Below are 14183 nucleotides of genomic sequence, written 5' to 3' on the forward strand. Positions count from 1 at the left end.
AGGTGGAGGAGAGGGTGAAAGAGGAAGTGTATGGTGGAGGGCGAAAGAGGAGGGAGTGAGGAAAGAGGTGGGGAGGCGGATAGGGTAGGGCAGTGGGAGGAAGAGAGGGGAGGGAGTAGGGCGGTGGAGGGGAAGAAGACAGAGAGGTGACGGAGTAGGGAAGCGGGGGGGTGGGCAGAGGGTTAGGGTTAGGGTTAATGCAAGGCCCCTTGCTGCCTTTCGGGTTCATTGTCATCATAGCTTCTCACACCAGACAGCCAGCCACTCTGGTGTTGTTTGGTTGATGTTGAGCAGGTGAGTGTCAGCTAAATCAGGTGAGAGTGGGCAGTTGCGCAGAATGTGATCAATGTTCCGGTCACAACCAGTTTACCTGGAATAAGCATCGCGGACCCCGGCCTTCGTCCGTAGCTGTTCCAGCTCCGTCTGCATCCTCTCCACCTCTGTCATCAGCTGCTCCTGAGAGGAGATGTGGGTTAGTGACAGCAGCCCGAGATTCCCAGCACCATTGCTCTTTGCCCAACCATACTGTGACGGCTTTAATTCCATAGTCAGCAGTAAGAGAATCTTCAGCCAGGACACACAGTCTTGGCACAGACTCTCAGTGCAGGGCTGGAGACTGCAAATTCTTGCCTGGTATCACCCATTCACAGTCTCCGCACCCCTCCTACTGTGGAACACCTAAGATCGACACTGTTCCATCACCGTGGCTGAGCCCTCTGCTCTCTGGGTCCCAGGTAATGCAAATCCATTAACTGCTCCTCTGAGATACTTTGCTTCAAACAAACCTTTGGTCACTTGCCCTAACATCCCGTTATGCAGGCAGTTTTGGTAATTCTACTGCGACATACTCTTGGAATAGTCAATATATTTTTGAGAGAGCTGCTCATGCCCGAGTTAGAAGTTAAAGGTGCATTTCAGGAAAGGGAGGGTGGTCTGGCTCGAGGTCTGTCTCAAGAGAGGGTGAGCTGGTCCAACCATTGAAATGCCGATGGGCAGAGTTGGCCGAGACACTTGGGGGGAGGGGGGAGAGAGGAGGAGGGGGGGAGGAGGGGGGGAGAGGAGGAGGGGGGGAGAGGAGGAGGGGGGGAGAGGAGGAGGGGGGGAGAGGAGGAGGGGGGGAGAGGAGGAGGGGGGGAGAGGAGGAGGGGGGGAGAGGAGGAGGGGGGGAGAGGAGGGGGGGGGAGAGGAGGGGGGGGAGAGGAGGGGGGGGGGAGAGAGGAGGAGGGGGAGAGGAGGGGGGAAGAGAGGAGGGGGAGAGGAGGAGGGGGAGAGAGGAGGGGGGAGAGGAGGAGGGGGAGAGGAGGAGGGGGGAGAGGAGGAGGGGGGAGAGGAGGGGGGAGAGGGGAGGGGGGAGAGGGGGGGAGAGAGGAGGAGGGGGAGAGGAGGGGGAAGAGTAGGAGGGGGAAGAGGAGGAGGGGGAAGAGGAGGAGGGGAAGAGGAGGAGGGGGAAGAGGAGGAGGGGGAAGAGGAGGAGGGGAAGAGGAGGGGGGGAAGAGGAGGGGGGGAAGAGGAGGGGGGGAAGAGGAGGGGGGAAGAGGAGGAAGGGGGAAGAGGAGGAGGGGGAAGAGGAGGAGGGGGAAGAGGAGGAGGGGGAAGAGGAGAGAGAGAGAGATGGGGAGGGGTGACGGGGAGGTAAGGGGGGAACGAGGACGGGGAAGGGGCTGGAGGGGGGAGGGAAGGGACTGGAGAGTGGGGAAAGGGCTGGCGAGTGGGGAATGGGGTGTGTGATGGTGGTTCAGGCTGGTGTTGCTGTGAGCGGAGGCTATGTGGAGGAGTGTGTTTTCAGAGGTTGTGTGAGGGTGTATTAGTGTGTGGGGAAGATGCGTTTGTGGTGAGGATTTGTGGGAAGTATTAGTGTGAGGAGGTATGCACGTGTGTGTGGGTGCGTGTGAGGGGGTGCGTGTGAGAGTGGGGGCCTGCTGGGGAAGGTATCTGTGTGCGATGGGCTTGTCGACGGGAAAGCAGGCAGACTTTTACAACAATGCATCGGGTTGATTGTGTCCACGACTCTACTCAACCACACCCGGCTCTGTGGTGCGACAGTCCGAGCCTCCTTCATCACTCTGCTGTTCGACCTGTACCGACAACATCGATCGCCACTCTCCTGTCCAACTGGACTACCTGGGGAAACCCAGACGGTCAACTGCACCCGGCTCTGTTGTGTGACCTGTTATCAGTCCGACCTCCTGCGGGCACTCTGCTATAGACCCAGTGATTCCTGAACTGCGCAGACCACATCGCAACTCCACCCTCCCGTCCAGCTCAGGGCTGATGTCTGCTGTAGTGATGTGTAAACATTCAACCAGCTTGTGTCAGCTGTTGACTCACTGGAGAACAGGAGAGGGCAGTGTCGACTCTCAGCTGGTGGAGCTGCTTTCTCATATCCAGAGACCTGGGCTCAACCCTAACCGCATCACATCACCTCCTTCCTGTTTAACTCGATACACCTGACAGGTCCCATGTGGTGATGTGGAGGCGTTTGTACAACTTAACCTATTTGTACGAGCTCTTCCCCAACTGGAGGACAGGAGAGGACGGAGCAGGTTCTCAGCTACAGGAGCAGCAGCCTCACGTCCAGAGACTTAGGTTCAATCTCGACCTCTGGTGCTGTCTCTGTGGAGTTTGTACGTTCCCCCTCCGACCGTGTGGGTTTCCCCCGGTGCTCCGGCTTCTAACCACATCAGCGGTGGATCATTGGAGACCGTACGGCTTGAAGGGATAGTAGAGGTTTCATGATGGCTAGGCCAGTCATGATGGGCCAAAGGGTTTCTGTGCTGTGCCAATATTGGCCAGCATTCAACGCCCCTCCGTTAAGCCCCAGAGGGAATATTTGTCGGAATGATGTAAAAGTACAGGGGAGGAGCGTTGCACGGCGGGGAATTTCCCAGCCCATTATAGTCTCCACCCATGGTCACCTCCTTGCACCAGTGCAGTAGGAGAGTGACTGGTGGTGTTTCGTCAGCGAACAAAGCCCTTAATGCTCTCTAGAACAGCAGTGCCCAAGTGATAGCATCCAATGTGGGCACGAGGCAGGGGTTCCAACCGGAGGGAGAGGCCATCCTTCAGGAGTGCTTTGGTGGAGGGCTAGCCTTTGTACTGGAGGTGGTGAAGAGGAGTGGGGGGATAGTGTTGTCTGCCTGGCAACGCTGATGGAGTAATGAACGTTGCCATTTTGGAAGGCTGGGAGAAGGTGGGGCTCCACAAGAGGGAACAATGGCAGGAAAGGTGAGGCAGGATTGGTTGAAGTCTACAGGTGATGTGATGGTATTAGTTCCTATCCCTGACCACCCTTGGTGGTGATGATACTTCTCCCAGATTAGGAGCAGATACAACCTCAGTACCAGGCAGCTGGATCCCACTACATGACACTAACTAGAAATGCGGTCAACATGGATGGTCTGTCCCACCAGAACCACAACAGCTCCTCTGGCCTCTTGCCTGCCACCTTGAAATAACCTCATTGTCCCCAGTCACTGTCAGTAGAGAAGACCAGAGAGGAAATACCTTGTTCATCAGCACCTCTTCATGGGCTTTTTTGACGTTAGACAGCTCCTGACTGAGCGTATTCTATGCAGGCAAGGAGTAGAAAGAAAGGGGAGGAGGGAAGGAAAGAGACAGAGAGAAGGAGAGGTATTAGAGCAAGCCAGTCAGACAGCATAGCAGAAGGGTTTGGAAAGTTTGCCAAACAGAAGAGTTACAGGTCATTGTCTCTCTTTCAGCGTGTGGACAACAATTACCAGTTCATTCCATGGTACCTCTTCACTGAACAATCCTCCAGCAGTTATCATATTATTTTGCTGGTACCTTCTCCATCAGCGGTAGTTTCTAAAAGCCCACTGGTCTCGCGATGAAGAAGGGGTAACCGGGTAGAGAACCGTGACCTGGACTATCTTTGGTGGAGAAGTCAAATCAGGAGCCGGGCAAGTATGAAGAACCAGGAGCTTCCTCCTGCTGAAAGATTCTCTGGGCACCCTGTTGCCATGCCAACACCACAGGCTGCACACTAAGGACCTGAACTGAAACATCTCAGCTCCCTGTCCACTAGAGGACAGCGGGCACAAGTACTGCTGGGTGTGAGCTTCCAACCATGCCTTGTCCATCCTTGTATGACAGACCTGAAGGTCCCCCTTACAGAACCCAGTGGCAGCTCCCTCATGTGGTGGAGCCAGTCTTCTACTCTTTTTTGTGCATCTCTTGATTGAACTGGTCTCTCCCTGGTACTCTTGTGGAAGAAACGTGACTTCCCACTCATCGATCTGTGCCTTACTACTGGCTGTACATGGCAAGGTGTGGTAGCAAAGCATCCACCATCCTAAATGTTCAGTGCCTCCAGCTTCATCACACAGTGACTGCAATGCTCTCTGCCAACCCCTCAGGCATCGTGGGAATTAGCAACAGCGTCAGTATTCACTGAGTCCTGAATTCACGTAGAGTATTCAGCGGGCCCTGGATTTGCGTAGAGAGAGAAGTAGCCAACATTGTGAGTGTCTGCCTCACATCTCACCAAAGGATGATGGACACTAAACCCTCACTGCATTTAAAGAACACCTGAATGAGGCATAGTCAAAAACTTGGGACAATAAAGGACAGGAACACGTCCTTCAGCCCACAATGACTATCCCAATCAGAATCCCAACTGCCTGCAGATGATGCATATCCCTCCATTCCCTTTCCTAAACATCATTACCAAACCTCCTCCCACCATCACCCCTGTGAACCCATTCCGGGCCACTCTGTGCTAAAAAAAAAATCTTTAAACTTAAAACGATGCTCTCTGGAATGTGACATTTCCACCCGGGGTAAAGACCGTCTCCTCAATCTATGCCTCTCATAATTTTATAAACTTTTGTCAGCCCCTTAAGGGAAAACAGCCTAACCTAACCCTGACCGCCTCTTGTAGCTAACACCTCACAACATCCTGGTGAACACAATACTCCAAGTGTGGCCCAGCCAAAGAGTTATACGACTGCAACACGACTTACATTTTTTATACTCAACACCCTGAGCAATGAAGATAAATTCCATACACTTGTTCCACTTCCCCTCCTGCTTATGGTGCCACTTTCAAGCAGCTACGGACTTGCGCCCCAAGATCACACTGAATACCAGAGCTGCTAAAAGATCCTGCCACTTACGAACCAGATTCAGATTTATTTATCACAAAGCATCCAGTGAAATGCTTTGCTTGCATTAACAGCAAATACACCAGAGGATGTGTTAGGGGCAGCCCGCGAGTGCCGTCGCACATTCCTGTGCTGACCCCATAGTGTTCCACAGAATAATACAAGCAACAATAACAATGACAAAAGAAAACACGGCAACAAAAGCAAAGCAAGAGACTCACACACCCAAGAGCGACCTCTAACCCCAAGATGCTGATCACAGGTTTGAGCTTCAGGCCTTGGCTTCCAGACTTGCACGGACCCACGACCCAAACACTCATGACACCTTTGGGCCTCTACCTTCAGCCTTTCCTAAAGATCCTCTCCAATAATTTCCTTGCCACTGATGCAAGGCCTGTAAGCTCCTGGTTTGTCCCTATACAGAGGAACAACAGTCTAGGCCTCTGGGACCTCATCTGTGACTAGAGAGGACACAAAGACCTCTCTCAAGGTCCCAGGCATCTCCTCTCTTGCCTTCCTCCATAACCTGAGATTGATCCCATCAAGACCTGTGGAAATCCTCCTCAATGTTCCTCAAGAGATCCTACACCTCCTCTGCTCTAGGATATCAGTATACCACTCCCTGATCCCACCATCTTCCATGTCTTTCACCTCAGCGAATACCGATGCGAAGTACTTATTTACTATCTTCCCCACTAACTCTGGCTCCAGGCGTAAATTCGCTCCGTTCTCCTTGAGTGGTCCTGGGCTACCCTCTTGTTTTTAAATGATGTATGAAATACTATGGGGTTCTTTATAATCCCACCAGTCAAGGACATTTCATTGTTCATTTTAACTTCCCAATTCCTTGCTAAAGTACTTTCCTGCTTCTTACATACTCCTCAAAAGCCCAGTTCGATTTCTTGCACATGATTCCTTTTTCTTTTTGACTACATTTGCAACATCTCTCACCATCCAAGGTTCACGAACTTGTTTCTCAATCTCCTGCTGGCCACTGGGAGACCTGGGGCACTAAGCCCATCGTAGTGAACGAGTGAAATCTACACCCACTGGGCTATTGTGACCAACAAAGACTTGATGGATGGAAAGGCCTCCTGTGAAGGTCACGTGGTCACAGTGCTTCATACAGTCGGTACTGGATGTGACACAGCACTGGAGACGCGTGCCATCCCAGCCAGGATGCACAATGTAGGACAGCACCAGTTCCTGAGTGCATCACTGCAGTCACACACAACCACCGGTGCTCTGCTCCATCACAGCCCAACAAGTCAAAGATGGTTTAGATAAGGCACCTTGGTTCCATTGGGTAGCTGGTCACAATGTCTCAAAAGCACTGGAGACCATTCAGCCCACTCTGCTGGAACTAGCTTTCTGACTTCCAGAGGCATTTTTCACTGAAGTGGTTCTTCTGCTCCACTCACTGAAGGGAGAGGCATCAGATGGGGGAGTGGGTACTGGGCAAAAGTGGGCGGTAGGGAGCAGAGGAAGGAAGGAGGTGAGCGAAAGGAAGGGCAATGATGAAATCCAAGGGGCTTTGGATTGGAGAAAATTGATGAAATGAATGGGTTTATGTATTGGAAGGGGGGAAATGATGGATTGGAATGGCAGTTGATGGACGGGGGGGGGCGGGATTGATGCAGTGGAAGGGACGTGATGAAATGGAAGAGGGGGTTTGATGAGCTTAAGGCGGGGGGGGGGTTCAGCGGATGAGAAGGGGGGGGTCGACGGATGAGAAGGCGGGGGGGGGGGTCCAATGGACTGGAAGGCGGGGGGGGGGGGTCCGACCGACTGGAAGGCGGGGTGGGGGGGTCCGACCGACTGGAAGGCGGGGTGGGGGGGTCCGACCGACTGGAAGGCGGGGGGGGGTGGTCCGACCGACTGGAAGGCGGGGGGGGGGGTCCGACCGACTGGAAGGCGGGGGGGGGGGGTCCGACCGACTGGAAGGCGGGGGGGGGGGTCCGACCGACTGGAAGGCGGGGGGGGGGTTCCGACCGACTGGAAGGCGGGGGGCGTGGTCCGACCGACTGGAAGGCAGGGGGGGAGTCCGACCGACTGGAAGGCGTGGGGGGGGGGGGAGTCCGACCGACTGGAAGGCGGGGGGGGGGGGGGAGGTCCGACGGATTGGAACAGGGGTTGACAGATTGGAAGAGGTGTTGATGGATTGAAGGGGGGTTGATGCACTGATTGAGGGATTGATGGATTGGGGAGGTGACATAAAGGAAGCTTTATCAAGAAAAGTGTGCTCAGTATGGATTAGACACAGTTTAACTTCTGTGGGATTTCCCTACCCCTGCTCCCTCTCCCCGCCCCCACCCCCACCCCCGCCAACAAACGCAGCCCACCCTGGCACTTTTGCCTGGTCCCACCTTCTCCTCCAGCGCGGCCATCCTCTCCTTCAGGTGCAGCTGCAGCCGCTCATTGGACTCGGAGAGCAGTTTGTCGACAGTTTCGGACAGACGCTTGTTGTGCTCATCATTCATTTTCTCCCTCTGCCGAGCCTGGATGTGGAAAAACGCAGGTGTTAGACGGGCAGAGTGGACACCGGCATGGGACAGGGAGGCACTTGGTGTGCGGGTGGGAGAGGACGGACAGTCGGTGTGGGGAAGGATGGGGTAGCACTACTCCCTCTAAGCTGCGCGGGTGCTCGGCGTGGGTGCTCCCGCCCACGTGGCCTTCGTTGCCGCACAGCTGGATTGGACGCAGCTAGAAAAAGTTTACGAAACGTGAAAGATTTCCTTTGTTGTATTTTATTTCATTATACCTTTCAATAAATAAATAAAATCAAAAACTTGTGCTTTTCCAATTTTAATTCTAAATATTCCTAGTGTGCATATTACAAAATAAACCATTTAAAGCACCACCCAATTTTCAAGCCGTGTAAAAACTTTCCTGCTCAGAGGGGAACATTGCAGGGTGGGCACTCAGAGTGGGATCTTTTAGACACTACCTTCCAGCTGTATGCCAGAATATCCCCAGTACGTCAGTCACACCGTACTGCTTCACAACTCTCCTGGGAAACACCTCCGATGGTTTCCATGGTAATCGAGGTGCCGTTAATGGAAACGCAAACCTCACCTGCCAGTAATGCGGCCACATTCTCCCATTGCCCGACGGCAGACAGCAGGCCAGAGCGGGCTAATAGCAACCTTGAGCTTGAAAGCCACCCTACCCCCACACCAGGGCACCTGCTCCTCATCAAGCCTCACCCAATCGGCAGTCCTGACTGTAAACTTGCAGTGGATCTGTGCATAAAATCTGCCTTTAGTTCATTAGAGGAATTACAGCTATGCTACTGGGATATTATTCTGGAGGCTTGACGAGCAGGAGGTGTAAATTCAAATCCCAGCGCACCATGTGGAATACTTACATTCAATTAATTACATGATCTGAAATATTTTTCTTAAATAGGACTGCTATTGAGTGGTTGCGACTGGAGTATTGAAACAGTTTACCTAGTTTTCCAAAGCCTTTCGGAGAAGGAAGTGTCTGATCTGTCGCTTACACCGAAAGGGTGAACATCCCTCTGGTGTGACAGTGAGCTCAGAGGAACCACGTCAAACCACCACCACCCCCCTCCCTAATTTAATGCACGTGGTCTGTTTGGGGATTTTTTTCCAGCTATAAAGAGATTATTCTGAACACCCAATTGCTGAATGGTGTCATTAAACTAGAAAAGGCACCAAAAAGATTCACAAGGGTGTCACTCGGACTGGTGGGGCTAGAGTTACAAGCAGAGACTGGATGCACTGGGACCATTCTCCCTGTGGCAAAAGAGGCTGTAAGGCGACACTAGAGAAGTTCATGCAATCACAAGAAATACAGACAAGGAGAGTGGTTACTATCTTTCTCCCCCAGGGTCTTTTGTTTGCTAAATGCCATCGAGTCATTGTGGACTAACGGTGACCCTATGGGTAGTTGCCCTAAATGAGTTTTGATCCTCGCAAAGGCGACTCTTTGTAGATAACATTGCATTCATAGCTGTCCTTATTATGCCATCCATCCGATTGGTGGTCTTCCTCTCTTCCATTGTCCTTCCACCTTGCCGAGCGTGATATCCTTATCCAGAGCCGTTTCTTCCCATGATGTGCCCAAAGAGTGATAGGCGGAGTCTTGTCATTTCAGCTTCTAGAGAGAGAGACTTGGTTTCATCTTGCTGAGGACCGATTCGTTTGTTCTGCTGGAGGTCCTCGAGATGCGTAGTGCAGGGAAGACTAAAACTAGCCGATGAGGTTTAAGGTACCAGGAGAAAGATTTAAATGGGAGCTGAAGAGCAAGTCTTTTTCTCTCCCCACCTCCCCACACAGAGGGTGGTGGATACAAGGTCCAAGATTGGGGGAGGAATACGATTACAACATGTAAAAGACATTTGGACTGGCACATGGGTATGAAAGATTGGGGGATGTGGGCCAAACACAGGTAAATGAGACCAGATTAGGATGGCACCAGGGTTGGCAGGGATGAGTTTAGCCAATGGGCCTGATTCTGTGCTGCGTAACTCAATCACCCTCTGTGTTTCGTTCTGGCACTTTCGTCCATGGGTAAATTTGTTTTTAAATCTTCTTTTCAAAAGGTGAAACATTAAAATATAAAAACAGATCTGAAAGGGAGAATGCATTAAGTTTTATTTGCTGAACTGAGGTATACAACTTACACATCACCTAGTGTCACTTTAGGTACGTACATTCAGTCAAAGTGTACAAGTTACTTGCACATTGTGCTTTTATACAATTGCTTTTATATTTATATTTATTGTGTTTTTTAAATTGTGTTCTTTAACTTATTGTGTTTTTTATGCTGCATTGGATCTGGAGAAATAACAATCCTGTTCTTTACACATGTGCAGCAAAGAGTGACAATAACCAACCTTGAACCGAATGTCGAGGAGAAAAGATTCAAAAATTGTCTGCACTTCCACTTTTAAACATGATCTTACTCAGAAAAGCAAATGTTACCTACAACAGAACGTTAATTTCCTTCTTCTTTTGGCGTGCGCCTGCGTGCGTGCGAGTCTGTGCGTGCGTGAGTGATGATGTCTTTTTCATGGCTTTTACAAGGCGCGGAGCGAGAGAGAGACTGTGTGACGAGCCACTCCTCACAGACATTTTCGCAGTATTGTTCCCTTTATTTTATGAGGTTGAGTTGCGATCTTGACACTCAACCTGGCACGGATGGAAAGCGTACTCGGGAGCAGACCCGACTAGTTTCGAACCCAGGAACCTCCGCTCCCTGGTCCGGCATCGATGTCATTGTGCCACTAGCCAGCCTGTTAATTTCTTTTTTCATTTCTTCACGGGGAGTGGGCATTACTGGAAAGGCTAGTACTTATTCCAAGGACACCATAAAAATAGGCTCTTTGGCCCATCGGGTCTATGCTGATTGGCCATCCATTCACCCTCATCCTACATTAATCCCACTTTTATTATTCTTCCTAGATTCTCGTCACATTCCCGCAGATCCTTCCCCTCACCCACACACACGAGGAGAAAACATACACAGTCACAGGGACGGTGTGCAAACTTCATACATACAAAAAAGGATTGAGTGCTTTCCCGGCATATACGATGAATAAACTCTTCTCAGGTTTCCATCCGGGTACAGGTATCAATTTAACCGATGTTTTAATGACAAACTCCGCCACCTTCATCAGGGATGGCACCTGGGCATGTCTAGTTTGGTGGTATTTATACCCCCGTCATCCATCCCTGCTGATTGGTTAGTCCTCATCCAATCAGGTTTCCGTTCTCCCACCTTGTTGACAATCAAATTCCACTTCTTACTTAGAGTGAGACCTTTGTCTCTGGTAAAATTCTTTTCCTCTAGTTTTATTTCAATGGCTGTCCCAAAAGCCATTGGTGTGACACAGTAGTTTGTGCCCAAGTCAATCCTATGACCATTGCAAATGCAATGTTCTGCTACCACTGATTTCTCTGGGTAACCCAAACAGATACACCTCCTGTGCTCCTTGATGCGGGTTTCCACCGTGTGTCCAATCGTGGAAACATAGGGAAGACAAGCGGTAGTGACAGGCTCCTCATCGTTGTTAGGTTTCCTCTCAAGGGTCTGATTGATTTCCTTCACCTTGAGGCCATTCTGTAGGAAACCCGTATGGAAGCTCAAATCTCAGCCTTGCAGATCAAAGATGACCTGGGACAGGATAGCTGGTATTTACAGAATTCCCTGTGAACGTGGAGTGGCGTATATTGGCCAGAAGGGGCACACGGCGGAAAACCACATCAAGGAGCACAGGAGGTGTATCTGTTTGGGTTACCCAGAGAAATTGGAGGTAGCAGAACATTACATTCACAATGGTCATGCAATTGACTTTAATGGCACAAACTACTGTGCCACCCCAGTGGCTTTTGATTCTGCCTGAAGGAAGCTATTGAAATAAAACTAGAGGAAATTAATTTTCACAAAGCCAGAGGTCTTGCTCTAAGTAAGAACTGGAACTTGATAGTCAATAGGTGGGACAGTGGAAACCTGATTGGGTGAGGACTAACCAGTCAGGAGGGATGGATGACGGGGCTTTAAATACCACCGGACTAGACATCTCTGAAGAAGATGGCGGAGGTTGTCATCGAAACGTCGATTATAATCTATAACTGTACCTGGGTAGAAGACCGAGAAGAGTTTATATATGTTGGAAAAGCATTAGATCCTTTCTCATTGGGAGACCTTACCCTTTGTAGCTCCTGGTTCTTCTCCTCCAGCTCTGCTTCTAGTTGGCACAGCCGCTCCTCTATGTTGCCATGCCTCTCCTCAGCCTGGGAAGAAGGAAACACTTCGGATTAGTGCGATCGGACCTTAGAGTGCAGCACAAGCCGTCGAGGTAGGGTATGTGGGATCTCTCTGTGCCCCGAAGCACCCACAGCTCAAGTCATTCTAATCCCTTGACTCTCGGGTCCAGGGGTTTAGGCTCCACCTCAGTGAAGGACAGAGGGAGGTACCATCAGAAATGAGACATCACCTCTCGGTCAACATAACGATCTCTTATTCCACATAACCACGTCCTTCACTGCACGAGGGCCAACAGATCCCCCCGATTACACCCAGTGATGCAGGCCTCCTGAGCACTAGTACCTTGTGGGATCTTGCTGTGTAGGATATGGCTGCTACTGGAGTCTTTCACCATGCAGTGTACGGTGGAGATCACAATGCTACTTTACCCTGTGTGGCAGTGCCAGTGACCCATACGACCACAAGATGAGGGAGCAGAATTAGGCCATTCGACCCATCGAGTCTGCTCTACCATTTCACCATGGTTGATCAATTTCCCTCTCAACCACATTCTCCTCATAATCTTTCATGCTCTGACTAACTGAGAACCTATCAACCTGCGCCTTAAAGACACCCAATGGCCTGGCCTCCACAGCCAATTGTGGCAAAGAATTTCACAGATTTGCCTCTCTCTGGCTAAAGAAATTCCTCCTTATCGCCATTCTAAACGGACCTCCCTCTGTTTTGAGGCTGAGGCCTCTGGTCCTGGACTCCGCCACCACAGGGAACATCCTCTCCGCATGGGATAGGTTCCAAGCAACCATCCTGCCGCAGGATCCCTACCTTGTTGAGGGCGGCCACGCGCTGAGCCAGTTCCGCCTCCACCTCGGGCAGGGTCTCTGCCTTCCGTAGGGTCTGCTGAAGCTTCTGCTTGGAGGAGTCGAGCCACTCCTGGAGCTGGCGGTTCTTGTCTTCGCTCTGAAAGATGAATGCACCCCCAGTGAGGATGTGACAAGGATCAGCAGTTCCCACCCCACCAGGGGACGCTGCCCCTCCCTCATGCACACAAGCCATTGGGCTGTCTGCCTCACAGGATAAAGTAGCCGTTTTATTTGCTACGTGTGTACATCGAAACGTACAGTGAGACGCGTCACTTGCATCAACGACCAATAGTCCGAGGATGTGCCGGGAACAGACTGCAAGTATCACCATGCTTCCAACACTGAGTTTGCATCCCTACAACTCACTAACCCTGGGACATGCAAGGAAACCGGAGCACCAAGACGAAAACTCACGTGGTCACGATGAGAACATAAAAAACTCTTCAGACAGCAGTGGAGTTGAATACGGGTCGCTGGCGCCGGGTTAGCGTTACACTGGCCACTACGTTACCGAGTAGCCCGAAGTAAGGAGCCAAAGTGAAACCCTGGCCACCACTCCGTTAGTGTGTTCAGTTATGAAGGCTGTACCTTAAGGAAGTGTGGGCACATGGCCAAGTGGTGAAGGCATTCGACTAGCGATCTGAAGGTTGTGAGTTTGAGCCCCAGCCGAGGCAGCGTGTCGTGTCCTTGAGCAAGGCACTTAACCACATGATGCTCTGCGACGACACTGGCGCCAAGCTGTATTGGCCCTTGCCCTTCCCTCGGACAACATCGGTGTCGTGGAGGGGGGAGACTTGCAGCATGGGCAACTGCTGGTCTTCCATACAACCTTGCCCAGGCCTGTGCCCTGGAGAGTGAAGACTTTCCAGGCGCAGATCCATGGTCTCACAAGACTAACGGATGCCTTTACTTTAAGGAAGGTGTCCCAATACCTTGGAGAGGGTGCAGAGGTGAGGCACCAGTGCCAGAGGTGAACACCAGACAGAGGTAGTTAAAGTCATGAAGGATATGGGAAATATAGACGGAGAAAATGCACCCAGGGGCCAAGGGCCAAGGAAACAGAATAAAGTTTTGGCAAAAGGCCCAGAAATTATACGAGGAAGATTTTTTCTTTAACATAATCTGTGGTTAGGACATGGAAAGCACTGCCATGGATGATGATGGAGGCAACTACAGTTGGAACAGTACTTTGGCCCATCTTCAGAACAGAGCTCAGTAAACATCTGAAAAGGCCAAGGGGCGAGAGCTGGCATGAACTCACCTTGGAAATGTCCACTTTCCTTGCCGTAACCACTCAACAACAATGGTACTGACGGGGTGGGGCGGGGGGTTGTGAGCTTTCCCTGGGGACAGGGGCGGGAAAGAGTCAGTAACCGGGAGTTAAGGGAAGGCTGAGCAAGGAAGTGGTGATCCCTTGATGGAAATGGTGGAGAGGTCAGAGTTCAAAGTGCCATGGGTAGGT

At 51.3% G+C, this 14183-nt stretch overlaps 1 protein-coding gene across 4 annotated transcripts in view; it reads right to left on the minus strand.

Annotated features, from left to right (window-relative positions):
• Positions 1 to 14183, minus strand: part of LOC134353930 (liprin-alpha-3-like) — a 123666-nt gene that overhangs the window by 39447 nt on the left and 70036 nt on the right. For all 4 annotated transcript variants that reach the window (XM_063062480.1, XM_063062482.1, XM_063062479.1 and 1 more), the window contains 5 exons: positions 12684 to 12818; positions 11804 to 11887; positions 7490 to 7621; positions 3505 to 3567; positions 371 to 456 (listed from right to left, as the gene is read on the minus strand). In XM_063062480.1, the coding sequence (XP_062918550.1) occupies positions 371 to 456; positions 3505 to 3567; positions 7490 to 7621; positions 11804 to 11887; positions 12684 to 12818 (500 nt within the window). The remainder of the gene's footprint in view (positions 1 to 370; positions 457 to 3504; positions 3568 to 7489; positions 7622 to 11803; positions 11888 to 12683; positions 12819 to 14183) is intronic.

This window comes from Mobula hypostoma, chromosome 11 (assembly GCF_963921235.1).
Source record: "Mobula hypostoma chromosome 11, sMobHyp1.1, whole genome shotgun sequence".
NCBI classification, from domain to species: Eukaryota; Metazoa; Chordata; class Chondrichthyes; order Myliobatiformes; family Myliobatidae; genus Mobula; species Mobula hypostoma.